Source organism: Pelmatolapia mariae, linkage group LG12 (genome assembly GCF_036321145.2).
Source record: "Pelmatolapia mariae isolate MD_Pm_ZW linkage group LG12, Pm_UMD_F_2, whole genome shotgun sequence".
Taxonomy (NCBI): Eukaryota; Metazoa; Chordata; class Actinopteri; order Cichliformes; family Cichlidae; genus Pelmatolapia; species Pelmatolapia mariae.
Window position 1 is genome coordinate 27,548,396 of NC_086237.1, and position 27,580 is coordinate 27,575,975.

At 40.4% G+C, this 27,580-nt stretch overlaps 2 protein-coding genes across 2 annotated transcripts in view; both read right to left on the reverse strand.

Moving 5' to 3' along the window:
• pde4d (phosphodiesterase 4D, cAMP-specific) overlaps positions 1–13,187 on the reverse strand; it is a 205,219-nt gene extending 192,032 nt beyond the window's left edge. Inside the window, exon 1 of the mRNA XM_063490756.1 lies at positions 13,077–13,187. The gene's annotated coding sequence lies outside the window, so the exon portion shown is untranslated. The remainder of the gene's footprint in view (positions 1–13,076) is intronic.
• Positions 13,188–21,651: 8,464 nt separating this feature from the next.
• Positions 21,652–27,132, reverse strand: elovl7a (ELOVL fatty acid elongase 7a). The gene is made up of 8 exons (XM_063489045.1): positions 26,976–27,132; positions 25,093–25,182; positions 24,809–24,999; positions 23,857–23,937; positions 23,684–23,740; positions 23,489–23,594; positions 23,242–23,378; positions 21,652–23,136 (listed from the first exon to the last, which is right to left on the reverse strand). Exons 2-8 carry the CDS (start codon positions 25,154–25,156, stop codon positions 22,888–22,890), a joined length of 885 nt encoding a protein of 294 aa, XP_063345115.1. The 5' UTR covers positions 25,157–25,182; positions 26,976–27,132; the 3' UTR covers positions 21,652–22,887.
• Between the last annotated feature and the right edge of the window lie 448 nt (positions 27,133–27,580).

Here is a 27,580-nt window from a genome sequence, read left to right on the forward strand (position 1 = left end):
TTTGGAACAACTGACCATTCACACTTTGCACCCCTGGCTCATTTGCTCAGACAGGCATTTGAGCAGTCTTTGTGTTTTGTTTTGTGTTGTTTTGGTTTTCATTGGTGCATCTATAAAACACTTTGTGACTGCTCCTTGTCTTGAAAAGCACTATATAAATAAACCTACTACTTTATCAGATGCACACATGCAAACCCAAATAATCTGCTGATAAGCAGCTTTGCTGTTCCATTGCTGCCCCCTTGTCTTCATTTGTTAGTTGCAGTTTACCAGAAACTTCATGATGTATACTTTAAGTGCTGATGTTGTGTTTGCGGCTTGCTTTGCTGACCCCTGGTGGCCAAAATATATACATATGAAATTATGCTGGGCTGATAATGATTTAGTGTCATTAACAGCATAGTATAATATTACATTTATGCAAAAAAAAAATCATTGCAGATTCTGTATATAAATGTGTATATATTTATATCTATTTTATTGTCTGATACGTCCTATACTGCAGGCACATGGAAGAAGTGTTTTGCTTTAAACTGCCAGCAGAGGCTCCCAGAGAACCAAGGTTTATTTTTTGCCTTCTACTCTGTATAAATTTTAAAATGACAAAATTTAATGATATTATAAGACATGCTGCAAAACAATATACTTTTTGCATACGAAGCAGCGATATATATTCACTATATGCTGCTTCTAGAACAGGTTCTTCTTCTATTTCCGCTAATATCAAATTGCAGAGTTGTAAATATTTGTGGTTTTTCCCTGAGCTGTGATACCCTTGCACACTAAAGACAAAGTCTGCTATCCAATGTCCCCCCTAAACACATTGCACTAGCCCTAATGACATCATCGACCCCAGGCATTAGAAGGCCCTGCAGAGCTGGTGATGAGTCACTCCTGTCGGTCCAGGCCAGTAAAAAGCAGCAGACACACAGTGGTGAGCTGTATTGCACCTTGCATCTCTTTCATCAGATGTGATTCGATATGCACGCTGATGACCAGCTGGACAAAGAAATGAAGCAAGGTCACAAACCCGCGTCTGTTGGTTTCTTTCCATATAATGACCCGGCTAGCCTGAAAACTCAGAAATCTTTTTCCATGCTTTGACAAGAGCTCGTGGGTAAAATACTGCCAGCTGAATATGAGAAAGATTTTGGAAGTAGCCTTTCATAATCACATCCAGTTGATTAAACTTGACCTGCAAGTTGTTGTACTTTAATGTAATTATTTTATTAAGTCATACAATTAATTAGAAGAACCTTTAAATGGATTGTCGGTTATTGTAAACATCACAGTCGACAGTCTTCTTATCAGAGGTGCAATACACAAACTGTTCCACACACACACATACGCACGAATACACACTTCAGGGGGAAAACAAATGTGTCAAAGCACATTAAAGCATTTCCACCCGAGGCTTTTCATGGTATTTCTCTTGGCCCAGTAGCTTTATCTCGTGCGAATTTCTGCAGTGTTAGTGTTACACCTTTTCTGCCCCACAATATTTTAACAGGCAATTTTTATTCCAACTGAATGAACACAGCTCTGCCTAGGCTTGTGTTTTTTCTATCTGTAGTACAAATGAAAAACTTTTTAAAATATACAATATTACATTTAGTTGGTAATTTCTTGATTTGATCCTTAATTTAAGCAGTGTTAGTGCTGGTCTTCTGCACACTCCAATGCTTCAGGTCAAAATTGCCATAAAGCAAGCAAACAAGATACAAGTAAACAAAAGTGGCAGACTTTAAGTGCTCTTGTGGATTTTGTTATGTTGAGGTCTAGACTGAGAAGGAGTTGAGCATTAGAGTAATATCAGAAATAATGGTGATTGGTCCCCTACAGGCAGACATTTTCACTCAGCTGGGAATGAAATCAGCATGTGTGGCTGCACTGATGAAAAGGGGTGGTGATAGGGAACGGAAACTTCTACAATAGAGAGGCCTATTTCATATATCATCTGCAAACAGTGTATTCTGAAGGATTCAATGATGAACTGTCATTGTCCACATCTGTAGTTCTTATTAGAGATCCTACCACCTGTATAGAGACTGACTATTGTAGTTCTATGTAACGGTTTGGAGATAATCATTGATTTTCAGATGTATACTTGAGCTTATTCAGACAGAATATGTCATTTAGGATTTTTTTTTCTGTTATGGGTTTTCTAACGTGGGGTGGGGATGGTGCATTTTAATACCTGGATAGAAAAACACACAATGGAACAGTCATGGTTTCCCCAGAGTCTAGACCTCAACATTATTGAAACAGTGTGGGATCATCCTGACAGAGCACAGAACAAAAAGCACATTCAAGCTTGTTAGAGTTGTAAAAACTATTTTTGCTTTATATACCTTATTTACATGTGAGTTAGCATATGTTTCCATAAACTGATATACTAACAGCCTGTATAGTTACACTACCTACAGTACAACAATTTTTACACATAATTGTGAGCATTTAAAATTCAAACTATAGTTTTTACTTCGAGTTTGGTGATATGTGTTTCATCATTTGTGCCTGCAGGGAGAAGACTTGCTCTTCATGTGCTAGCTTAGCTTTGAAGATGAGAGTGCTTTTGTTAGCTAACTAGCTAGCGAGCAAACATTCAGAAATATCTGGAGTTAACTGTGTGTGTGAACTCTTATGGCACTTATGTAGTCCTGTTTATCTAGATGCAAGTTAGGCCTACAGGTGATAAATAATACACTAAATGCCTTTAATCCTCAAGTGACCAAGCTATCATAACTGAATGAGGTCATTTTTAATTTTATTTTACACAGGAATACTTTCAGTGGTTACATGAGTTTCTGTAGAGCACCCCTGGACCATGGACCGGTTTGGTACTGGGCTGCGAGAGTTGAGGCTCGGGTGTGAAATTTATGGTTTTCAGGGTTTTTATCGGTTTTTATTGTTATTTTTTTGTTGTTTTTATCGTTAACTCGGTTTCCCTGGGTCTTTTCCCATGTGTAATGAATAAATCTTTTTTTTGGTACTGGTACTGGTTTTATTTTGTTGTATTTATCTGCGACACCTTAAAGGCCGGTCCGTGGCGCAAAAAAGGTTGGGGACCGCTGCTGTAGAGAACAACACTTTGAAAAGCTGCAGTAGCTAGATAGCTAGATCATTGTGTTACAGCGTTTACAATAAACAACAAATAACTAACAGTTGAAATAAAAAGTAAAAGAAAAGTAAACAATTAAGTTAGGTAAAAAATAGTAAAAGTAGGACAGTAAGAGTGTAAAAGGAAAATGCCATTGTAGGAAATATTTTTACAAGTAAAAATATCACCCCACTGATTCCATTCAGTCACTTATTACTGGTTGTTAAAACTATAAAATCCAAACAGCCATCTCTACAGGTTACGTCAGTGCTCATTACTATTTACATAATTTAAGGAAGATAGTGATCCAATCTGCTCCTTTATTTTGTAAGGCTGGGGAGAAACATTTGTTTGCTGATTCTGACCCTGACCTCATGCAAAAATACATTTGGTTATGTTGTCATGCTTTATTGCTAATCATATACCCTCAGTTTACATTAAACTGGAAAACCTTTGTTAGCCAACACTGCTTATGACAGCAGCATTTCCCAATATTTAATTAATTTGTTTGTTATTTGGTCCAGTCATAAATTAAACTCTGATGAAATAAAATGCTTTTACAGCTTAATGCTCATATCGAGCAATGACTTTTGTCTAGAGCCAGATGTAACATGAAAATGAAGTTAAAATATACAACAATTGTAAATCTAATATGATAATTTTTCTTTCTTTATAAGCAATATGAAATTATGCAGCCAATCCTAATGGAGTCTAGCAAGCAAGCTTGCATTTTATAGTCTTTACATTGGCTCCCAGTCGATTTTAAAATGCATTTTAAACTTTTCAAAGCTTAAATACAGAAGACTAAATGGACTAGCTCACTAACTGATTCTTGTTCATGCTCAAAATTAGATTGAGAACTAGGGGGAGCAGTCTACCACTACACTACTGCAGCTATATTTATCTTACCCTGTGGACTTTTCGGTTTAACCAGGTCTCCTGGGAAGAAAAACTTTAAAATCAGACTATAGCAGGAAGTCAGTTAAACCTATCTGGACAATTATGTATCAGAAGAGGTTGTTAATCAGTTACAGCTGCTTTTGTGTTAATGATATTAACAACAGACTCACTAGAGGGGCAACAATGAGACAAATCCCAAAACAGGAATAGGTTTACAGGTTAAGGCCACTGACATTTTTTTCCCTCCTCATTTTTTTCCGACTGTTTTTTGCATTTGCCTAGGCTCAGTGTCTCTACTGGTAGCATGAGAGGATACCTGGAACCTAAAGAGGTAGGACAGGTAGGTAGGTTGGCACATCAATACATGCTGTTGCTGCAAGGTTTGCTGTGTCTGCGAGCACAGTCTCAAGAGCATGGAAAAAAGATTCCAGGCAGTTACTCTCGGAGAGCTGGACACGCATGTAGAAGGTCCTTAACCCATCAGAAGTACCAGTATCTACTCCACTGTGCAAGGAGGAGCATTACCAGTGCCCTAGAAGATTATTTCCAGGATACCACTGGTGTTAAACGTGGAAGACACTGATGAAGCCGTGAAGACCATTATGCTGCCTGTGACATCATTCAGCATGACTGGTTTGGCAGTGGCTCAGTGATGGTCTGGGGAGACATGTCCATGGAGGGATGCACAGACCTCTACAGGCTAGGCAACAGCACCCTGACTCCCATTAGTTATTGGAATGAAATCCTTGGACCTGTTGTCGGACCCTACGCTGATACAGAAGATCCTGGGGTCCTCCTGGTGCACCAGCACCCAACCTAATTATGCAGGTAGGAGGATACTCGCCTGACCCAAATCCATAAAACGCTGCCAGGAACGCCGCCAGGTTGCACCTCAGACTGTCTAGAAGGAAGGGATGCCCTAGTCCAGATCTGAGAGAAGATCTCCAAGACATCATCTATCATCTCATTAGGAGCAAGCCCCGACGTTGTCAGGGATGCATACAAGCACGTGGGGGCCATACAAACTGCTAAGTACCATTATGAGTTGCTGCAATGAAGTTTTGGCCAAATGGATTAGCCAGCTGCATGATTTCAGGGTGTCTTTAAATTCAGCCCTCTATAGGTTTATCATTATAATTTTTCCTAACACATTATCAGTATAGATATGATTTTTTTCCCATTTAGATCCTATGTGTTTTTTGAGTCTTCCTTTAATCTACAAGTCCTCTTGTGCATCTTATTCATGGCACCCCTTGTTGATTTAATCTACCATTATCTAGCATTCTATATCGAAAATTATATACAGCAACAAAACCTTTCATATCAGGATGAATATAATATAATCTCTTGCAAACTTTACTCCAAGTAATTGCATTCTGTGGTAGCATTGTACAAATAAGTGATTCTAATCAGCTGAGCTGTCCTGAACTACACGGTTCAGAGAAATGATGGCTTCTGTATACTGGAGGAGTTTCCTCCCCTGGGAACGCCGTGTTAAGGTCACCATGGGTTAATCATAGCTGGCAAACCAATGAGAGCAGCAAAATTCTGCTGCTCCGCTGTGATTTCGTGTTTCTGATTCCTTGTCATGTTATGTAAAGAAGACCCACCCTCTGAGGCTTAGTCTAGCCTTGGATTATATCAGGAGAGCCAGAAAGCTGATTACATATCTGTAATCTTATTTTTATAAAAACATTTCCAGTGGCAGAAATACAGAGCAGGGCTCATATTTTTTTTTCCAACAAACCTCCCGTGATAATCAGATTTGCCAATTTGAAGCAGCACCAAAAACCACAGAGAAATGTTGCCATATTGTCTACGTAATAACGGTCAGCTATAAACCCAAATACTTTCCAGCAGATATGCTTACACAACTGGTTCATCAAGAAAAAACATTTGCCATTAATTAACACTGTAAGTCATTTTCGGTGTTTCAAAGTGAAACAGGACAAGAGACTGATCACAATCCCCTGAATTCTCTTTTTAACCATTTAAGAGGGGCATAGCAAGCTTATCGTACGGATACACAAGACCAGAAGAGATAGAAAAGCTCATTTTCATAGACATGTCATAAACACCTGGCCTGACCTCTGCAGGCATCAAAGCACTATTTGAATACTTTTTGGCACAACTCACTGTTCAAAACTCTGCGACTACATAAGTGACCCACCTTTATGCTATAAGACAACATGTTATGAGATATGAAATTCATTTATGTCTCTCTGAGACCTGTGATCCAGCATCCTTAAATGGTCTCATGGCATTAAACCCTGAGACTTCATGTAATCCTGTTCCACCAACTATGGGAAAGTTGGGAGTGAGAAAGCAAAGCATGAGTGACATTTTAGGACAGAAAGCATTTGAACCAAGAGAAAAACTGCCGATAAACAATGTCGTTTTTTACTTTGCATGAGAGTCTGTGTTGTTGGAATAAGAACATTTCATTTTAGTGCAATCTCATATCTGTGTGAGGGACCATTAGAATAAGGATAGGATGAGGATAGATAAGAGTGCGGTGATGCATACAGATATCTGTAAATGATGGAGAGTTTTATTGGGGCTTTACTATTGCACTGTGCTAGCAAGACTGTGACTTACTGAGTGACTCCCAACTTGATTAAGAAAGTAAGGACCGTGGTGTTGGCCTGTTCGTGGGTTTCAACTGCATCCGGAGACCTCTATATTATGTTAGCGTTTCTAAATGTCCTGTAGGTGAGGATCTGAGCATGAATCTGTCCAAGGTCTACTCTGTCTCATGTCTAAAATTAGCTGAAATATGCTCCAGCCTCCCTCCACCATAGAGGGAGAAAGAGAGAACAGATTAGTGTGGATACCCTCCTGTTTTAGCCAGCCGCATGGGAAGAAGAATTTTCACATGAGTTGATTATCTGTGACAGAGCTGATAGCTGGTATTTTCTGATCCAATTACTCACTCACCAGAGTAAATGAGGGTTAAGTGAGTAGCTTGCTGTATGTTGCATACATGAGTACCACATTGAGTTCCTCAGTACCCTTGCAATAAAAATATGTAACTCAAAATACACTAAGTTAAGTACTGGACCACCTACACCTACATTACAGGGCGTTTACACGCTGTAAGTAATGCCACTGAAACTTTACAATGTAACCTACGGCTGATGTGCACCTCCCCAAACTATACATCGCATTGGCACAGTCTGTAAAACTTCTGTGAGTACTGTCGACTCCTCCTGTGCACTTCCAGCTACTTTTTCACCACAGATTTTGAATTTATCAATGACAGCTTAAAAATCATTGCCTCAATATAAAGGATTTTAATAACAGCCTAGATAAAAGAACTAACAGATATCAGCAAGAGTTCAAAATCAGAATGGGCACGAAACAATGTATGAAGATGGCTCTGAAAAAAGCTGATGACAACAAAGGTTGGGGACACAGACAGAAAATAAAGTCCCAGCTTTTAATCCATTTGTATCCATATAAAAAACAGCAGGACACAACCACAAGCTAATTAACATACAATGTATTATGATGCACAAGTATTAATGCTGCCAACAACATCACCCACTTGCCGAGGTCATATACAGATTGTGCAAAGACTTTCATAATCTGACTTGTTGCAGCTGTGGCTTCCTATTACAGTACCACACTCAAATTAAGTGAGCTCTCTAAAATAACTAATTCTTTCACAAATGTTTGCAAAACCATACTGCATGGTTAGGTGCTTGATTTTATACACCTGCAGCAATGGAAATGAAAACACCTGTTTTCAAAGATTAAGAGGTCTGGCCCAATGCTTTTGTCCGTATAGTTGACACTGAGTTCAGTACAGAGCAGAGAAGTCTACTTTTTCATCTCCAGTAAATATTTCCCAGTGCTCTACAAAGTGAGATCGATTGATCTGAGTGCATAAATCCTTCTTCTGTGCTTCAGCTGGCTAACACATGTCACTAACAAAACAGATAAATGTTTTTTCTCCGTTTAAACTAACAAAAACCCCTGTTGGACAAGTCAGCCACCACTTGTGACATCACATCAGATAGATGGATATTAATACACATATTTGCAATGAGCGCGTCAACAGCAACATAAATCAAAAAGCTCAGCCCACTGGATGTCACGATGATGCGAAACAGAAGAAGAAAGCTGTCACACTAACCTTTCACTTCTACGCGGAAACATTCTCCACATGATTAGTGAGGAAAATGCATCATTGTGACGCAAGCCAAGTTATAGTTCCCAAGAAGCTAATATAACAGGAAGATCCTTGCGGTGCGAATGGCCTCAGAGAAGTTACAAGATTACCTTCACTGCTGACCCCAGCCTGCTCTATCAACAGGAAGCACTCCCCAGAATAAGGAAAGAGCCTTGGGGGAGAAAGCCTCATTTTCTCTCTGTTTTGTTTAGTTACCCATAAGCCATGCCCAAAGACAAATTATATTCTCATGGATGGTAAGAGTTTTTATGAATGTCAATATTGAACAGTTATAGATGATCTTACATAAGCCTAAAGCAAAGCCATCTGCAGAGCAAACATTTTAACACAACCATTAAAACGATAAACATATATAATAAGTACAAATGCAAATATTGGATGAATGTTTATATGGAAAGTTTGAAAGTAGAAACCAGCAAACAACACACTCTCATAATTTTTTATAACTTTGCAAAACCTGAAAATCTAACACTCGTGTTATTTCCTGTCACATTTCTTCTGAAGAGGCAGGCTACTTGAGAGTTCATGAATGCATGGGGGCATTATTCCCGAAGTTCCATGGGTGGGAAAATGTTGGATAACAAGTGTTATTGTAGCATACCATGCTGTTAATGCAGGAGAGGCAGAATTCAACGCACCAACTGTATGAACCCAGTGAAAACAGGATTACTCTGTCCTCCAACATGATTGGACTGTTCCCAACACAGTTTGGTGGAGCTTAGCCAGTTTAAATAGACAGCTGTGCTTAGTGAAGACAGTGCTAAATGCTGCAGCAGGATAAGCAAATCGTGGCAAGCAGATATCACTCTGTTCATAACGTCCTGGACCAAGCAGGATTCTTATCAGGGTCATGACCTCACAAATACTACACAACACCTGACCAAATGACCAATTATAAACTCGCTAGCCAACTGGCAGGCCATCTCTACTGATAAGCTGCTCATATACTAGATATAATTTAGCTGTGGGTGGAGGCTAGTTATCATAAGCTAAAGGGGGTCATTTTGTGTTTTCTTGCCAGACAAAAAAAAAAAGTCAAGTAATCCATTTGCCACCCTTGATGTTTATTCATCCCTTCCTTGTACAAACACTAGCTGTCAAAGGCACTTAACTCCAATTACTCTGTGGGTTGTGCTCACTCCAAGCAGTGCAATCAGTTCTCAGTGAGAAACGATTTGACATGTTACAGTGGAACTCAATCCAGTTGTTTGACTGTGCTGGAGACGTTGTGGTGGGACTGGAACGATCATTAAATGCTGAACGCTCTCGTTTTGCTGTTAATCTTGGACGTAGACTCTCTGTGTATGTGTGTGTGTGTATGTGTGTGACACAGCAACCCAATGTGGAATAACAACAAAAAACGAGTCGAGTTTCAAAGAAAACAATATTCAAGTCTCCAGAAGCACAAAGCCTTTCTGGTCTCCTGGACCAGGAGCAGCATCGCTGTGACCCAGTCCAAACACTGGAAAATGTCAACATTTGTTTACGGAAAGTTCTCCGAGGTTCAGGAAAACAAAGTATTTTGTATTTGTTAAATAAAGCACGGGGATGTGCTGTGAAGGAGATGACCAAAACATAACGAGCACATACCACCACCCTCTAGAGACATTATCAAGCCCATCCAACCCCCACCACCCCCATTCTCTCCACAATTAAGTCCCGGGGCAGTTCCCAAATCCCTAGTTGTGTTTCTATAAAAGTAGTTTAAGCTCTTGAACTTTATTTAAAAAAAAAAAAAAGCCAACAAGCACAATGGCAGGACTTCCAGAGTGACAAAGGGAAAGGGAAGTACAAGTAAGCTGCAGGCTTCTCTCTTCTCCTCTCTCGTGTCCCTCAGAGGTCATTCTTCCTGTTTAACGCAGCAAAGTCATCACACACAAAAGTTGCAGAGGCACAGATCCTTAAGAAATGTCATCTGGTTTGTGAGTCCCTGCTTATGTCTGTGTACATGACTCCAATTAAAGACTAAATCTGCCCTACTGCTGGTCATAACAGTGTGGTTTAGTAGTAAGACTTTATGTTGCGGTTCTTTTGGTGCTTTCCAGCTGTGCTGAATGCTGGTGGGGGTTTTTTATTAGCTTCATTGAGGTCGAATGGTGGAGAATCGATCTTCTTGTAAGTTTCTGTCTACACTGTTAAACACGTGTCTGTCTAAGTCTTTACACGCCAAGGGATATCGTTATTACATGTCACATTTGTCCTTGGACTTAATATCAGACAGCGCGCTTTGTACTGGAATCGCTACAATGTTGCCAAACATCTGGAGTCAGAGAAACACCCTCTGAATAAGCAGCAAACAATTCATGACTCAAAAAGCGTGTGTCATGTCACCTTGAAATGGAAAACAGATGTAACATTAATTGCTGAGAGTTTATTTTTTTGCTGGTGATCTCACAACAAGGATAAGGCGAGAGATCATGACCTGACTTTAACTATCTGCAAGCTCCACAAAAAAAACTGGATAGTCCCAAAATGACTCCTAACATCCAGAGTACACAGAGATTTTCCTGCTTATGGTTATGAGAAAACAGTTTCCAATAAAAAGGCACTTAAATGCTGTTGGCTTTGCCTGCTTATATGTTCTTGTGCGTGCGTGTCAGCGAGTACGTATGCATATTGCAGTGCTTTTGCTTGAGAGCTTTGGAGGACTTTAGCATGCTCTTCCTTGCCAGTAGAACAGAAGAAAATAAACACTGCCTTTATTACAATAATGAATATGCTTTGGGAAGCAAATGATATAATTTTCCATTAACTCCCACTCATGAACGGCCAAGAATGGCTTAGGGAAACCTGTGACATTTGACTTTACTGGCACAAACACTGCGGTACTCCGCTATTGCTTGATCCCTGACCCCTCACTTCTGAAAACTCACAAGACTTACATCGCTATTTAACTCAAAGCCTCTCATGCTAATTGAGCCATCCGAGAACAACAAAGTCTGATAAACACTGGAGTTGACATTGTCACTCTAAGTTAAGGTCTTAAGCATCATCACAGCTGTCCACATGCAGTGTGTGCAGACAGTTCGCCAACACCTGCAGAGATCTTTCATTACAAGACTGATACAAAAGACATCAGCAGCAGTGCAGATGCCTCTTGTCCCTGCACACTACACACGCAGTGCACTGAGCCAAGCTCATTACTCTGCATTCACACTGGGCAGCAGCAGCACTCATTCAGAAAAGAGACCCAGCTCAACATAACACCAGGGATAAAGAAAGAGGCTCGTAAGATTAAACATTTTCATGTAAGCTCCGTAATCATGTTGGTGGTTTTAACGTAGTCATTGTCTAGTGAGCACAGTTATTCATTATTCATCCTAATCTGACTTGTTCTGATCTCTGCAAAGTGGAAAAGAGCACAAACACTCCTTCATGTAGGTCAGAGTCTAAGCAGCCACTATCGACGCACTCAGGTGCTGCACAGGTGAAACAATGGGCTTAGTGTGTCGCTTGCATCTCGCTGATTAATCCATGTGGAGGTGGAGTGCGGCACTCTCCAGTTGTCTGGCTGTATATATTTGCATAGTAGAGGTCAGGTACAACACAGGGCTCACTGTGTTCAGCACGATAAAAACAAGGAGCTTAAGCAGACAGACAGGAAGGTATTAAAAATCACACCACTTAGAAACTACAAAGGAGACAAGAAGTGTCATCATTTCCACAACTTTTAACTGGCTTCACAAATAAGGTGTGCTGAAGAGTCACCGTGACATCACAACAATGGTCACGGTCATGTCATGAATCACAGTCTCCATCTGTGAGGTACAACACATAAACAGGTCCACATGTTTGTTAGCTGGTCATCTGGAGCCGCATTAAAGCCTCCTGGATCCAATGAAAGTGTAACGCTGTGTGAATATGATCTAACTTTTGAAACTTTTCCTGTGTTCACACAAGCGAGCACACATTATCCCGAGACAAAGCCCAGCTTCTTGTATGGGCTCTAACACGCCTGTTTAACAATATGGCAAGCTGGTTTGACTGGAAATTTGATAGGCACGTCTATGGAAATCAAGAGAGCAAAGCATGTGACAGTTTAACATTACTAACTCTGACACTTTTCACACCCTGTGCATTAACTGAGTCAGTCCACACTGGGAGACAGACTCTCAGGAAACACTGTTTGTTTGCCTTCCTCTCCTTCTTTCCCCATTCATAAGGCTGTTGCTGTTATGATAAAGAGATGAAAGATGGGTAACAGGTCATCCTGCAGTTTGTAGTATCAATCATATTCTGGAAGGAACAAAGTTTTCCTAAACAAAAAATCTAACAAAAAAAGAAGAAGAAAAAGCAATGACTGTGTTCTTTCTTCCCCCCTGAATTTATGTGTGACTGCAGCACAATTTGGAGCAGGCCTATTTATAGCCGACTACCGCCACAACCACCCCGCAGCCTGAAAGTCACACCAGGAGATTTTGGGAGGGGAGTCCTTGAGCTCCTCTGTCAATGCGAAGCATTGCAGTGACAAGTTTGCTGATGAGGTTGGTGACTGTGAAGTCGCACTGCACCGGTCCCTCCCCTAAAGCACAAGCCTGCTTTCTATGCATCCTTCCAATACACTGAATCTAAGTACACACGCTCCAGTGCATGTGCATGCATTTACACATAAACCAACCGCACGCACTTACTTGTACACATGTGTAGATGGCTTCTAGTATTTGATTAGCTGTGGTGATGAGCTGGTGATGATAGTGTGAGTGTTTACTATAACCGCTGTCACACTGTATCAGTATTTGCTCTGATGTCATATTACAATCGCACGTGTGTGACTTTAGCTCCACTGCCAAGTCCATAGAAAGATAAGCCACTGTCCTACAGCTACTGTTATCAATACAGAGGAGTGACAGACAGAAAAGGCAGGGCAATGTGAGAACTTACTTTAAATCCTTCTCAGAAAGTTCCAGAAAGATATTATTTATCCTCTAATCTTCTGTTTCCTCTCTGAGTCCAAATGAAAGATCAAAAACAAACAAAAGTGTCTTGTGTGCATCTCACACACCGCAAGTCCCACTCCACTGCTCACTGATGTTCTCTGGAATAAGGAGGGAACTCTGTTGCCAGCTCCCAGGCTTACAGCCAATCCTGTTAAAGTTCTTTCTGACTCTTGGCCAATGGCGTGCGTCTCATTCTCCGGCCCTCCCCGCCCCCCTCCTCTTCCTCCTGCTGCTGAAGCTTCTCATGATTGTGGACAAACTCATAGTTGTGGAGTATGACAGAGTAGGAGGAATTACTGTAGTATTTACAGTGTGAGAGAATAAGAATAGAGCAGCGGTGGGGAAGATTTCCATTACGAAAGAGCGGCGAACAAGTGGACAGATAAAGAAGGCAGAGATTAATTATAGTGGTTGGTTTTAATCTGTCAGGATGCTTTTCTCTTTTTTTAAAGGGTGATTTATCAGCATGGATTATTAGTTGAAAATAGTACAATCCTGCTCCGTCTTTTTAAACTTAGCTCAGGCGCTGACATGTTTAATTATTACATGGATTGTAATAAAAGAATTATGATGGGGGTTGAGGGGTTACTCCATCCTCACGCTAGATTATCTGCTTATCTTTTTAGCATCTGTTCACATGAAAATAAGGACTGTGACGCAAACAGCGACAAAGACTGAATCGTGTTTGACATGTTTTACTACATAGCTGCAGTTCTACAGATGATGTGACACCCTATTGCTTCAGTGGCCAGAGGGAATATAGCATGCTCCGAAAGACATGAATTGCAAATGCTCCCAACAACACACGGACAGATATGGCTTGTGTTGCAGGGCCAGTGAGCATCTGCTCTGCTTGTATACCACGGAAGCCTCTCTAGCTATCAGTGGTACTGATAACAACTCACTTGATAACATGCACACTCAGACCTCTTTCTTTTTGCCCCCGAGGGGCTGGAGCCATGGTGTTTGGTCAAGAGGGATTCTCACCTCAGTCAAGAGGTGGAATTAGTCAGGTTGCTTTTACTCCAGCAAGTCTTCGGGCAAAAGCATGAGCAGCAGTAGCAGAGAGTCCTTTTTCACAGGGTAGATAATAACGATGATATTTGAATCAAACTGCGTTTTCAGCCCGTCTCATCCATCTCAGGCGCAAAATGAAAGTACTTTATTTTTTTCAATTTCCAAAAAAAATGCAATTCCAGGAAAATAATGGAAAAGAGGAAGAAAAAGTAAAATCATAAACAAAATGGTATTACATATGAAAGTCATGCATATTAAAACACATTTTCAAACACAGTCTTTTATTTAAGGTTAAGCAGGTTTCACCTTCGAGCCTGTGTTCATAAATGAGGATATGACTTTATTAATGAATAAAAGCTACAGTTTGTTTGATGCCTATTAAGACTCTCTATTGACATATGATCTTTATGTCTATAGACAGATTTTCCTTTAGTGTAACTCTGGCCATAGAGTGCATACACTTTACCAGCAGCTTCACTGGGTACACCTGCTCATCAATGCAAACATCTAATCAACCAATAACATGCATTTAGGCATGTAGACATGATCAGGACAACCTGCTAGAGATCAAAGCGAGCACCAGAATGAAGAAGAAAGGGATTTAAGTGACTTTGAAGGTGTTGTGGTTGTTGGTAAGAGACGGGCTGGATTGAATATTTCAGAAACTGCTTATCTACTTGGATTTTCTCATTCAACCGTCTCTAGAGTTTAGAGAATGATCAGAAAAAAAGAAAAAAATATCCAGTGAGTGCCAGATTTCTGTTGATGCCAGAAGTCAGAGGAGAATGGCCAGACAGCTTTGAGCTGATAGGAACAAATGATAATCCACCTTTGGACACTGAGGCTATAGTCTATAAGACAGAAGTACAGAAGATTTGGAAAGAAAAATGTTGCCCAGTCTGATGAGTCTCAGTTTCTATTGCGACATTTAGAATGTGGGATCAGCATTTGGTGTAAACAACATGAAACATGTCCATCCTTTTATGACCACAGTGTACCCATCTTCTAATGGCTGCTTCCAGCAGGATAACACAGCACAGAGCTCAAATCATCTCAAACTCAAACTGAGTGTTCGCTGTACCCAAATGGACTCCAAGGTGACCAGATCTCAAAATCTGCAACTGTGCAACGCTAACTTGTTTCCAGCACCTTGTTGAATCTGTGGCATGGAGAATTAAAGCACTTCTGTAGGCAAAAGGGGAGATCAACACGTCACTAGCAAGCTGTAAGCAACAACGTTGCTGATGATACTTTTATTTATCCATATTGTTGAGTAGATATGAACTCGTATTCCTTCTCGTGTTTCTCCATGTTCATATTTCCTTGTTTCCTGTGTTGCTCACCTTTGCCTTCCTTTGTTTAAAATTTGTATTCTGTGTCCCTGTGGTTTTTCCCGCCCAGTATTTTAGTCGTAATTTTCCTGGTTTGTCTCTTGTTACGTTGCATCCTTTGATTTCCTTCCTTTGTGACCATCTACCCCACCCTTAGCAGGTTCATTGTGTTCAACTGTTATCACCTGTGTCCAATCAGCCGTGTGTGTATAACAGTGTCACTCCCAGTGTCAGTTTATGTATTTCCCCCCCCTTCCCTCTGTTTAACCTTCTCAGTGGATTTCTCTTTTGTTATATCAGTTATGTGAACTGTTTTGTCTTTTCTTTTTTTCTTAGCTGCAGCTTATTCTGGTGTTTGCATTGCATTTTTAGTTACATACATAAAATACATAAAATTTATGTATTACCTTAAAAGTAAAATTGTCTTTCGGGAGTAACTTTGTGGTAAATATCAAAATGGTGGTTCAGTTTTATGACAAGCATGCAAAAAGGCAGGCCAGGATACATGCAGCAGAGCTGGCAAGCCCTCAGAGAACAGCCAGGCATGCAGGCTGGGCTTCAGCAAAGAAAGCAGAGTCCTACTACACAAAGCTGTCTGGCCCCAAGGTTTGTCAAACTCACAGGAGTGGAAGGGTTATGCTAATACTGTGCAAAGGGTGAACACTTTGTTCTTCTTTTGCACTGTGGAATCAAAACGTCATACACCGAGTAAACAGCAGGAAATGAACACAAATTTACAAATGCAATTTGTCGGAGGAAAGGGAAATTGTTTTGAGTTTAACCTGTAAACGCCAAAGAGCGGGAATTCCTTGAAGACATGAGAAACTGGGAAATAAGCACCCATTCTCTGCTGCCTCTCCCTGAGCAGACATGACAGGTTTACAAGCACAGAGGCAGCAGCTGACAAACACACAGTGTGCCAGACTCCGTCTGCAGAAGCCTTATTGAAAGACAAAACGGCAATCGATAAGTCTGCTTTGGGACGGGTAATACACCGCTGCTGGGTAGATACATAACTGCATAACATCCCCCTCGCCAAAACGCACCACATTTGTTCCACTGCAGTGCACGGAGAAGTATCGCAAAAGCTGTTGACAGGAACCATCTCTGTGGGGGAAAGGTGCTCTTCATGGTGTGAGTTATGGAGACTCAGTCCTGTGTAAAAAAAAAAAAAATGTTCCCAAAGGGACAAACACACGGAGGAAAGTAAAGAAAGTAAACACTGTGTTCCAGTGTTTTCCTAAAAGCAAGCATGAGATCATTCCATGAGTTCAGCTGTCATTTTTCTCCAATTCTTGGACAAAGATGAGTAACAAAGGATCTGGACATAAATAAACGTAGTGTTTGGCTTTGAAGAGACAGCTCATCGCGGCAGATTATCTTTGTGGTGAGTGACGTTAAAAACATAACGGGATTACAAGGTGTCGAAAACCATATCTTCCAGTAGAGCATCATCTCTGTCAGCTCCATCAGTTACAAACCTCCCCCCCACCAGGCTTCATTTTTAATGAGCATATCAGTTTGAAAACATTACAAATGAAACCTGTAAAGGTGGGAGCACATTTATATCTGTTATTTAAATTTTGATCAGCCAAATCGTACCTATCTTTAGCCTAAAGGGAGTTTAGGATGATGAGAAAAGGGGGCAGAGAAGATTATGTTGTAATTAGTAAAAAAAAAAAAAACAACCCAAAACACTAATAACTGACAGAGAACCATCTGCTCTCTGCTGACAGACCCAGCAGTAGACACACAAGCACGCACAAGCACACACATTTGTCCCGGTCACATCACTCGGTTTGATTCACCTTCATTAAACTGCACTGCGCATAAACTTCTCGTGTCACAGAAGTTTATGTCAAAGAGTGACTTTTCGCCTCATCTCTTCTGTTCATCCTCTTGTTCTTTCTGTGGTCACTCCTCCCCTCCAGCAGCCTCTGTTCTCCCCGATACAGCCATGATTTTTTTTATTTGTTCATTGTTGTCCTAGGTGCTGTCACTCCTGAAGAAGATGGGTTATATGCTTTCCAAACAGTGGTCAGGACTAGTATTAAAAAAACAGACATGCTCAGATCTTGTTGCTGTTGCACATGATGCCTGGAAGCATCCTGATCTGGTGAATTATAGAGCCCACAAAGAAAACAGTTACCATTACAGTCTCTGCCTTTATAAAAGTCTCGTTATTCTCCTGACAGTCACCACCGCAGTGGGCAGGACCGCATTGTGTCATCCAAGGTGGCTGTCTCCATCTTTTATGTACATGGATATATCCCCCACAGCCACGCCTGGTGGTTTCAAAAATCCTTCCTCTCAAATCACCTCATGTTCATATGAGGTCAGCTGAATTTATTTGAAACTGGAGAACTTACAGCTTAACATTTCTGAATTGTAGTTGTTTATAAGGTTTTTGGCTACTTCTACATGACCTTATTTGATGGCTGAACTCACAATAGAGCAAAAAAAGGATACCGACCTTCTTGCAACAAGAAACAAATCGGTGGTTGCCGGCTGCATTCAATTTTTCCGCAACCTGTCTCCAAACAGATGTGGGTCCAGTTCAGACTGACTGTGGCCACTCTCAGACAGATTGCCAAGAAATTGCAATCAGTTGCAATCAGTCTGCACAACGAGTGGACACACCTACTTTGCAGTATAGGCGACTTGACTCAACTGGTTGCCAGTTGGTGTTCTGGTTGTATATTTATATATAAAAGCCAGCTTGCTCACCGCCTGTGAGGTTTTGCAGTTAAATCGCTATCCTGCAACATCTATGACACTATATAGGCAAGAATATCTGAATTTCAGTTTCGGATGTATGAGGTTCTGGCTGGACTCTGAATTTAAGTAGTTAATGTGAATTTCTCTGTATAAGTAGTATCCATAGTAGTCATTCACCTTTTCACTATTATTTATCTCTTTTGATCATTTAAGCATTTCTCAGTCGTTTTAGATATCTCTTAATCTTTCTTCTCAAACGTGTTCAGACCCACTTAGTCCTTATATAATTATTTGACTTCATGTTTTCACGTACTCCAATGATGTGCAGAAATCCTGATTAGGATGCTTCTTGGACACCTCTTAGGTGAGGTGTTTCAGGCATGTCCAATTGGGATGAGACCCTGGCACTAACCTGTAATGTGCTGGAGAGATTAAGCCTCTCTGCTGCCATGGGAGCACCTTGGTATCCACCCAGAATAGCTGGAGGTGGTGGCTGGGGAGAGGGAGGCATCGGTGCCTCTGCTTAGACTGCTGCACCCAGAAAAGATGACCAGGAAAAGTGGTGGAAAATGTTGCATGGATGCATCTTTAAATAATAATAATGGCTAAACTATTCAGAGTTTAACTCGAAAATCCTTGTAATGCGCTTCATCAGGACTGTAAGAGCCCAGTAAAGGAAAAACACACTATGCCTTCAAGACAGAAGTAATGCACTAATCTAATTTCTAGAATCAGTCTTCACAAATATTTTATAACATCGGAACTACTTAGTTAATATGTGTTGCTTAGGCCTACTGTACATCTATGTGATTAACAGGGACAGAAATGCTACAAACCGATGGACTGTAATAGCATATACAACGATCCATTTAAAATGTAATACTATTAAAATAAGTGGCACTGCACAGATGCAATTAGAGCTTCTGGAACTCATATATTAAACGACTGTGGCACAAAAACTGTTGTTGGGAAGAGTGCTTATTTCCATTATCAGACCTAACTGACAGTTATTTAATGGTCCATGTTTAATTGGGCATATCAGGATTTTGTTTGTTTGTTTTATTCATGTATAATGCAGAGATGGCCGTAGCTGACACTATCCATACATCTGATTCTATTTTTTCCACTTCTGTTGTTCCTCATTAAGAAAATATGAGTATGAGTGTTTCAATGCAACAGTAAACATGACAACACTAATGAAACCAATTAACAATTTGAATTGTTCGTGCATGTATCTTGCAGTGAAAGACGGGAATAACTCACGCTTGATTTATTTGATTTCTTTTTCACATATTTCCAGTGATAAGCCATTTCACATAGTCATCCTCTATCACAGCGTCTCCTACACTGAAACCAGGGAAGGACCTGCGAGGGTGGCTTGGAGACAGACAGGGGTTGTTGGAAATCGTCACAGAGCAGAGCAATCATGCATGGCCTTCCAGCGTTGGTCTGTCCTGCTGCTTTTTCCTCATTTTCTTCATTCAACCGGGTCGTTTCAGCACTCATATGCCACAGTTTTAAACATATTTGTGGGAAGCACAGCAGACTTTATTTTTTTTTCCATCCATAGCTTGCTTCTTAAAAATCTGACAGGCTGGATTGAGATGCTGAATGAATTCTTTTTGAAGTGCAGCCATAATTTGAGCTGCAGCACATTAATATCTTTTTTTGGTCAGTTAGCGGAAGAAAAAAATCTGTTCCTGTTTTAGAAACACAGTTTATAGAACTGAGTCCTTCACTCAGCACAGTTTGTTATCCTGCATAGACTCACACAGAGGCATAAACAAGGATCTGAGTAAAATGTTAAAAATACAATCTTAAGTCACCCTTTACTTTTTTATTTTTAGCGTCCAAGGAGTTGGACTCTGTTGGATTTTTAAAGCGGTCTTGAGCAATAGTTCTTTAGGCTTTTTAATGGTATTTCGAAGTTTTTCTTTGGACATCAGTTGCCTTTTCACTTATTTTCAGTCCAGGCCTTGTACCTGACCATTTTCAGAGGAATGTTTTTTTGTTAACACTGACCTATGAACTATTAAATCATTAAAAAGGCACCCAAATCACAGGAGGAATCAGTGTCTACACATAACCTTTGAGTTTATTCTACAGTTTGAAAGGCACCAAGATGATTTTCGGAGAACTATTAGCTGAAAACTTGGCATATCTTGGCACGGTGCGCAGTATGTCTTTAAAATTATGAGGAAACTAGATAAGTTCAGATGAGAAGTATCTAAATGTCATGCCCTTAAGTAAAGAGAAAAAAAAAGAGAAAAGAAACCCCAGCAAAGACCAGACACAGGTCCAGGCTGACAGATGCATCTGGCCCTGCAGCTGATTCTACCGTTCGCTGACACTTCATCAGAAATGATCGGCGGCAGGATGGCTGTCAAAAGTCATTTTTAAGGAAGGGAAGCAGTGAGAAAAGGCTGAAGTATGACAAATTAAACAAACATGAACTGAAAATGTCCACAGGTTCAAATCGCCATTAGTATGTATGGAGGTCAGGAGAGAAGTACAACATTGAGAGTGCATTTTAGTCAGATGTGATAAATCTTGTCAAAACAGATCAAAAGTACCATAAAAATACCATCAGATTTCGACCCATTATCTACCAATACCATCTGGAAAGCATCTCATTAGCAATAATTTCATTTTTCTGCATGACAATGATTTCAAACACACCATTGGTGCAGTAAAAGAATACCAAGATATAATAAAATCGATCAGATTGTCCTCCTCAAGCCCTGCACTGCAACATTTTTGAAGTAGTGACAAAAAGCAACCAACATCTAAAGAAGACCTTTAAAACCTGGAAAACTGATCCTGAAAACGACTCATAGAAATCACAAGAAAACTTTGAGAGTGCTCAGGCTGAGTAAAAGAGTAAAGGCGGCCAAACCAATCACTCACTTTCAAGCTTATTAGTTTTGTACAACAGTTTTTGCCTTATTTGTGCCTTTTCCATGCATGTAGTAAATGTTTGATGCAAAACAGAAATTATGAGTGTCTCAACTTTTCCACTGTATTGTTCAGAGACTTTTAGGAGTGCCTGTCAATCTTTCTGAATTATAAATCTGTGGTGGTCAGTTTTGTAATATGATTAAAACGAACAGGCCATGGGCAACGTCAGTTAAACAGCACTCCCTGCTGGTGACAACTGATCATTACAATCTGCCCAAAGCAATTTCACAGTCAGTGTGGAGAGAATCTACGCTGGGGTTTGTCCTTAAAACAATGTTTAATAACTGTAAATGCAGTCTTGTCTCGATGGCATCCATCTACCTAATTAAGGCCAACTCACTCATCTGAAACAGTCAAACGGGACATTAGCCTGTTAATGGCGTTGCATCTATGAAGTTGTCAAAAGTATCAAATATCCAGAGTTGAAATAACAGGCCAAAAGCAAGATTACATTTTCTGAAGTCCATCATTTATTTATATAAATACATATAAAATACAATATAAACATTTCATTTTTTGTTGCATTTTTCTCCATTAATACAAGGCGGGGTCTGGGGAAAAAAGCTATATTACATATCTGTAAATATTTTGTGTTGTGCGTTTGCACATGGGGAAGAGAAAAAAATAAAAACAAAAAACAAATAAGTAAATCTTTCCACACAAAGCTCAATCCTGTGTCCTCAGTCACCAGAGACGCAGAGTGTTATATTCACTTCAGGTTAAAAGGTCATCATAACATACAAAAACTATTCAAGAGTTAAGTCCAAAAAGGCCAACTCCAGCTATGTGAAGACCCCGTTAGCCACAGAATTTCAACACATGAAGCGTAGCAGTCAAGCAAAGCTGCCCATATCTTCCAACTGAATGGCTAAGTTGTGCATGTTGTGCAAGTCTTGTAATAGTCTTAATTTTTGCATTATGTCTCTGCAAGGAAGCAGCAAAAACTCTCACTAAAGCTCTGCTCTGGATCCTACAAGAACTTCATCTGCCCTCCCCGGCATGTGTAACAGCAACGGTTCATAGGAGACTCAAGTCAGAAGCGAAAACTGATGCCGTTTAAAGACTGTATTTTCAATGAATGTCTACATCACGAGCAGCAGCTGTGAATCAAGCAGCAGAGAAGTGGACGTGCGCTCTCAAACACCTAAACCCGGTTGTGCTTGCTTGTAGCCCTTTGAACAAAGACCTGAAAAACAGGACGCGTGGCTTCTGAACGGTCGTTCTTTTAGGTAGAGTGAAATAAACAACCCTTGATTTCAGTGCAGTTTTTTGTTGTTTTTTTTTTTTTTTTTTTAAAGTATTTTGAGAAGTAAGATCAAATCTGAATAAAAAGGGTAAAAGAAAAAAAAAAGAAAGATCTGTTTTAGAAGCTTTGTGAGGAAGCCAGTATTCCTGCACAGCACAGGCTCTCACTGGAAGAGCCCTATAGAGCAGGTGGTCAGTTTCTAAGACTTTATTTTATTCATTTCTTAAGTGTCGACATCTCTGTGGGAGAACTTTGGCCTTACCTTCAGTAGAAATCAGAAAAGCTAAACCTTTCGGTTTGGTTCAGTAACCTTAAATATAGTTTCGCTTATAATTTAAAGATTGTCTTTTGCAGTTTGTAAGTAGAGGAGTTATCAAAAAAAAAAAAAAAAATACATAAAGTCCAGACAAACTGGGTTTGCATCTCAGACTACCACAGTAGTTTCCTTATTTTACTCAACCCCAAACCCCTGAGAAGCTGCTGCGTCACTCATCCTTGTCATGATTGGCGTTTCCATTCATGACGCCGTTGGTGTGGTGCGACCATGTCTGAGCCTGAAGGACTTTTGGCAGTCTCTTGCCCTTGGTGTAGGCATGGTACCAGAAGTTGAGGAAGAGAAACAAGAAAATCAGGCCGTACAGGCCGATGATGTAGACGAAGATTGGGAACTGGTATGGGCAGTCCTTTATGAAGAAATACTGGGAGATGTGGCTGGTCACCATAACAAACTGAATCTACAAAGCAAATAAAGAACAGAGTGGTTGACTTATAGTGCCAAAGTTTAACCCAGCTCTTTGTAAAGAAGAGCAAAAATAAATATAAAAAGCCATTTGACATACCAGCTGGATGGTTGTGAGGTACTTCTTCCACCACAGGTACTTCTGGTACTTGGGCCCCATGGCAGTCAGCCCATAGTATGTGTACATGATCACGTGAACGACACAATTAAGCAGGGCGTGGAATGTTCCCAGTCCACCTGTAACAGGGAGTGGATGAGGAATTGCGAAAGAAAATGTCAAGGAGTTCATATACGATCATGGATGAAGGTTGCTTGTTCATCAAAGAAGAGGAGGTGGTGGTTTTTACCTGCAGCAAAGCGGACACCGAACCACCAGGTGAATGGCATGATGGAGTGATGATAGACATGAAGGAAAGTCACCTGGCTGTTCTTCTTCCTCAGCACAAAGAAAATCTGAAAAGAGACACACAGTGCTTTAGAATAAACTGGGTGAGGCCTGGGTGGATATTACAAAGACAGGTATGCAACCTTCCCCCACTTACTGTGTCTAACATCTCAATGAACTTTGAGAAGTAGTAAAGCCAGCATGTTGCTGCCATCTGGAGGAGAATAAGTGAGAAAACTTTAGCGCCAGTCCCACATACATCAAAACCTTGAACTACTCATTTGTTACAAAATGTAATCAGATCATCTGAACTTAAAAATAGTGACTTACCCTGATGGCTTGTGGCGAGTCAGAGTAGTCCACCAAGTCGCAGCGAAAGGAATATCCGGTTCCCCATCCTGACATCACAAACTATGACACAAATGGTGGAAGTTTCGGTTACATGAACAAACAAGACAAGCAGGAAAGTTCAATTTATCAGCTTCTCACAGTCATTCATTTTCCACCACCTTTTCATTTAAAAACTGATTTTTATACAAATAGAAACAAAAGCAGTTCTGATAGCTAGTGTACACCACCCAAACCAAACCCTATTGTAGGACATGCAGTTGGAATTTCTAATTCTGCCAAACCATTTCATCCACTTATTTCTCATCTCTTCTTACTTCCTTTTCACCTTCACTGCAACTCAAATCATGCTGCTGAATCGCATGTCTGCAGGTTAATTTCTTGACTTGCATCACCTGCTCCACCCAAACGGCACGCCACATGTCTACAATTAAATCTAGCTGCAAATCACAGCTTTCCAAACAGACATGAACACAACAAACAGCAGCGCGTCTGTGGCTGAACATTCAGTGTAAGTAATTTACAACTTAGAGGTTGGCCTCCATCCACCCAATGCTGTAATGTTTTCCTTCAAGTTTACCTGAATATGTCTAATCTCTGGTGTAAAAATAAATTCTGTCACTCAGGTTCATTCATGGCTCATTGGAAAGCAGTGAAACCAAAGTTATGTGGGACCAGAAGCATTTGCTGAATACAAAGCATTTTAATAAGGAAATGACACCTGCTGATCTGGTTTAACCTCAAATAACCAGTCCATGAAGGGGAGGAAAAAAAAGAAAAGAAAAAAAGTGTATTTCACAAGAGGGCATGTGTCACAGCAATTTGAAACAATGTAAGACGTTCACTCCCTGTACGGTATGCAGTGTAAAACCTTCCAGGAAAGGATTTCAGTTTTAAAACTCCCGTCAGTCAAAAAAATAATATGCGGACTCACCTCATAGCACATGTAGAGTGACAGGGCCACCACGCTGAAATTGTAGACTACAAGAACTCCTTTGAGGTCAAAGGCTTTGCGATTCTCCATGATTCGAGGCCCCAGTGATGTCACAAAATAAATGTATGCTGCGATGATGATGGTTTGGGGGAGAGGAGACGACATGAGCAGCCAATTCTCCGTCCGTGTATCTGCAAAAGAAACATGTAGAGTGGTTTGAAATAAAATATGCAGACAGAAAACCAAAAGTGATAGCACAGAGTTAGTTTTGGTCAAAGACTCACCTGCATTTTGCATGAACTCATCATAAATCAGCCCAACAGTGGACTTTATGCTTCCAAACTCCATTTTCAGACAAGCTGCTTGTAATTCACCTAGAAGGAGCAGAGGCAAAGGTCACAGTGTCAGTTTAGACTACAAGTTCAGTGGCATTTGGATGAAAAGCAGAGCACAGAAGCAGGCTCGGTGATATTTGTATCTAGCAACTTCAACCCACGTATGTAGGGGCTTTTGAATATGTATGAAGACTTCAGTAAACCAAAATAAAAAAAATTTTTAAACATTTTTTTTTTTTAATTAAAAAAAAAAAAAAAAAAAAAAAAAAAAAAAAGCCATTAATGGTGGCAATTGTTACTACCTCTTGAATGTTTTATACAAAATGCACAGAGGAGCAACTGGAACGGTTTGTCTAGGGGGAGGGAGAAGGAAAAAACAAGTGCAACAGGACTGCTCACTGACACAAATTCCTCAAGATGCATTATTGCAGGATGAAACTTTAACGCATGTTCAAAATCAAAAATCATGAACCATGTTGCCGTTACAGTTTGGGTTAGGGCACACTGAACTACAGTCAACTACAAAGTCTCAAAGACTGGACTGTTTGAGGGAGGAAAAAAAAAAAAGACCACTCAGCTATTCTTGGCTGCCCTTCTGAGGCAGACAAAGCGAGAGTGTGATGGGAGTACAATGAGTAGCAGCCTCTCTCTCTCGTCAAAAAACAAGCCACTGTGTGACCAGAATTCATTCAGTAATGAATCAAAACCCAACTTCAACATAGTCCATGTCACACAGACTCTTAGTAGGGCATTGTTGACAGTAATCTACTTGCAGATACAGGGCGCTGTTGCTTTTATGACACTGAACTTTATTTAAAAACTGTTCCTGATGAGTGAAAACATCCCATCTGTACAATGGATTCAGGACTAGTGCTGAACCAAGTGAAGGTAAGCAGTGAGTGATCAGACAGGTTTTAACCTATGTGATACTATATAAAGTTTGCCAAAGGGAAATGCTCAATCTGTCATGCTGACAAAGCAGAAGTGAAGCAACTGTAGAGCACAAACCAACAGGTTAGCCTACAGTATTGTTGTAGTTTGTAAAGAAAGAGCAATACATTTGCGAAAGCAACACGTAAAACACATCATCCCTCATCTGCTGTGGAACCTAACCCTACATGACAGGTTTTCGAGGTGTGTCTACCTGTGTGATACAGGAACCTAACTGGCTAAAGTGATAAAAGGCATGGCCGTCTGGATTCTCCTCACTAATCAAGACACGGCAAGCCTTGACACGCCAATTAACGTTATAGTCAGAGATGATGATGTGAAAGCTGCTACTCCCATGGCGTGGCTCCTCATTTGTGCAACGTCAACTTCCGCAGGTTACTAAGACAGAAATGCACTTTCAGGTGAGAGGTGGCTACCACCCTCAACTATTAGTTATTTATAGACCACAAAATAAAATATTTAATATTCATATTGAAAACAAATGTGTACTAAGTGCTAAACCCAGACTGGGATTTAGTTTGTCAATTAAAAAACAAACAAACAAACAAAAACAACTTAAGATTAATTTACTAGACAGCTACTTCGTTTAAAACAATATCACAGTAAGTTTAAAATGTGCTGTATAAAAACGTTAATCAATTTATAGCCCATACTTTACATTATGTATCTAAAAGCTCAAGATTTTAAGTATCCAGGTGGAAAGTTTAGATTTTTTCGTCTGTTTTCTGAAGAAGAAGAAAAAAAAAGCAGCTATCATGCGTGTCACACTGACCGGAAATGTTTCAGTAATCACGGGCAGGTTTTTGGTCGTTGCGCCGGTGTTTTTACATCCTTTACATCCTTTCTCTCTTTGTATTTTTACCCCCATTAGAAAAACTCACCAGTCCTCAGCACCACGGCAGCTGAAACTCAACGACAATCCCCTTTCAACCGCCGAACCGTTGGTATCCAAACTCCCGTTTTCACCTGCAGCCCTCCAACAGGTGTACGCTCGGATCCTGTCACTCGCTAACAGTGCACGCGCTGCTCGGTCCCTTATGCCGGCGAACCGGAGGCGGGGTTCTACCTCACGCCACGCCCCCCGCGCTCGCTGATTGGTGTAGTTGCGGTTCAACTAAACCCAGTTTAATTCTTGAGCGATGGCTCATCCGAAGCGATGTGACATTTTTTAACAGTGAGACATGTCTGTTTTTACACGTAATTAATCATTTGTTTCAGTTCGAAAACGGTTAGATTGTAATTTTCCACTATAATCACACTAAGAGTGGCATTTCCTCAGATTTTAATACAGCAGACGGACAATTATCCCTAATGTTAATGACAGTGATGTGTCAGATCTTTATATGGCAACAAAACCAATGTGTAAATCTGGTTAGGGGGTGTGTCTAACAAAGGTTTCGCCATCGCTTCTTTACTAAGGCCTGACAGCACAACAAATGCAAATTTTTTTTAGTAATGACAACAGGACAATCTGTGTTTTTGAATG

Coding starts and splice junctions, on each gene's coding strand:
- elovl7a (XM_063489045.1), bottom strand. CDS start 25,156: ATGGAGTTTGGAAGCATAAAGTCCACTGTTGGGCTGATTTATGATGAG. Junction 23,938..24,808: donor CACTCTACATGTGCTATGAG/GTGAGTCCGCAT, acceptor TTTGTGTCATAG/TTTGTGATGTCAGGATGGGG. Junction 23,595..23,683: donor TCATTGAGATGTTAGACACA/GTAAGTGGGGGA, acceptor GTCTCTTTTCAG/ATTTTCTTTGTGCTGAGGAA.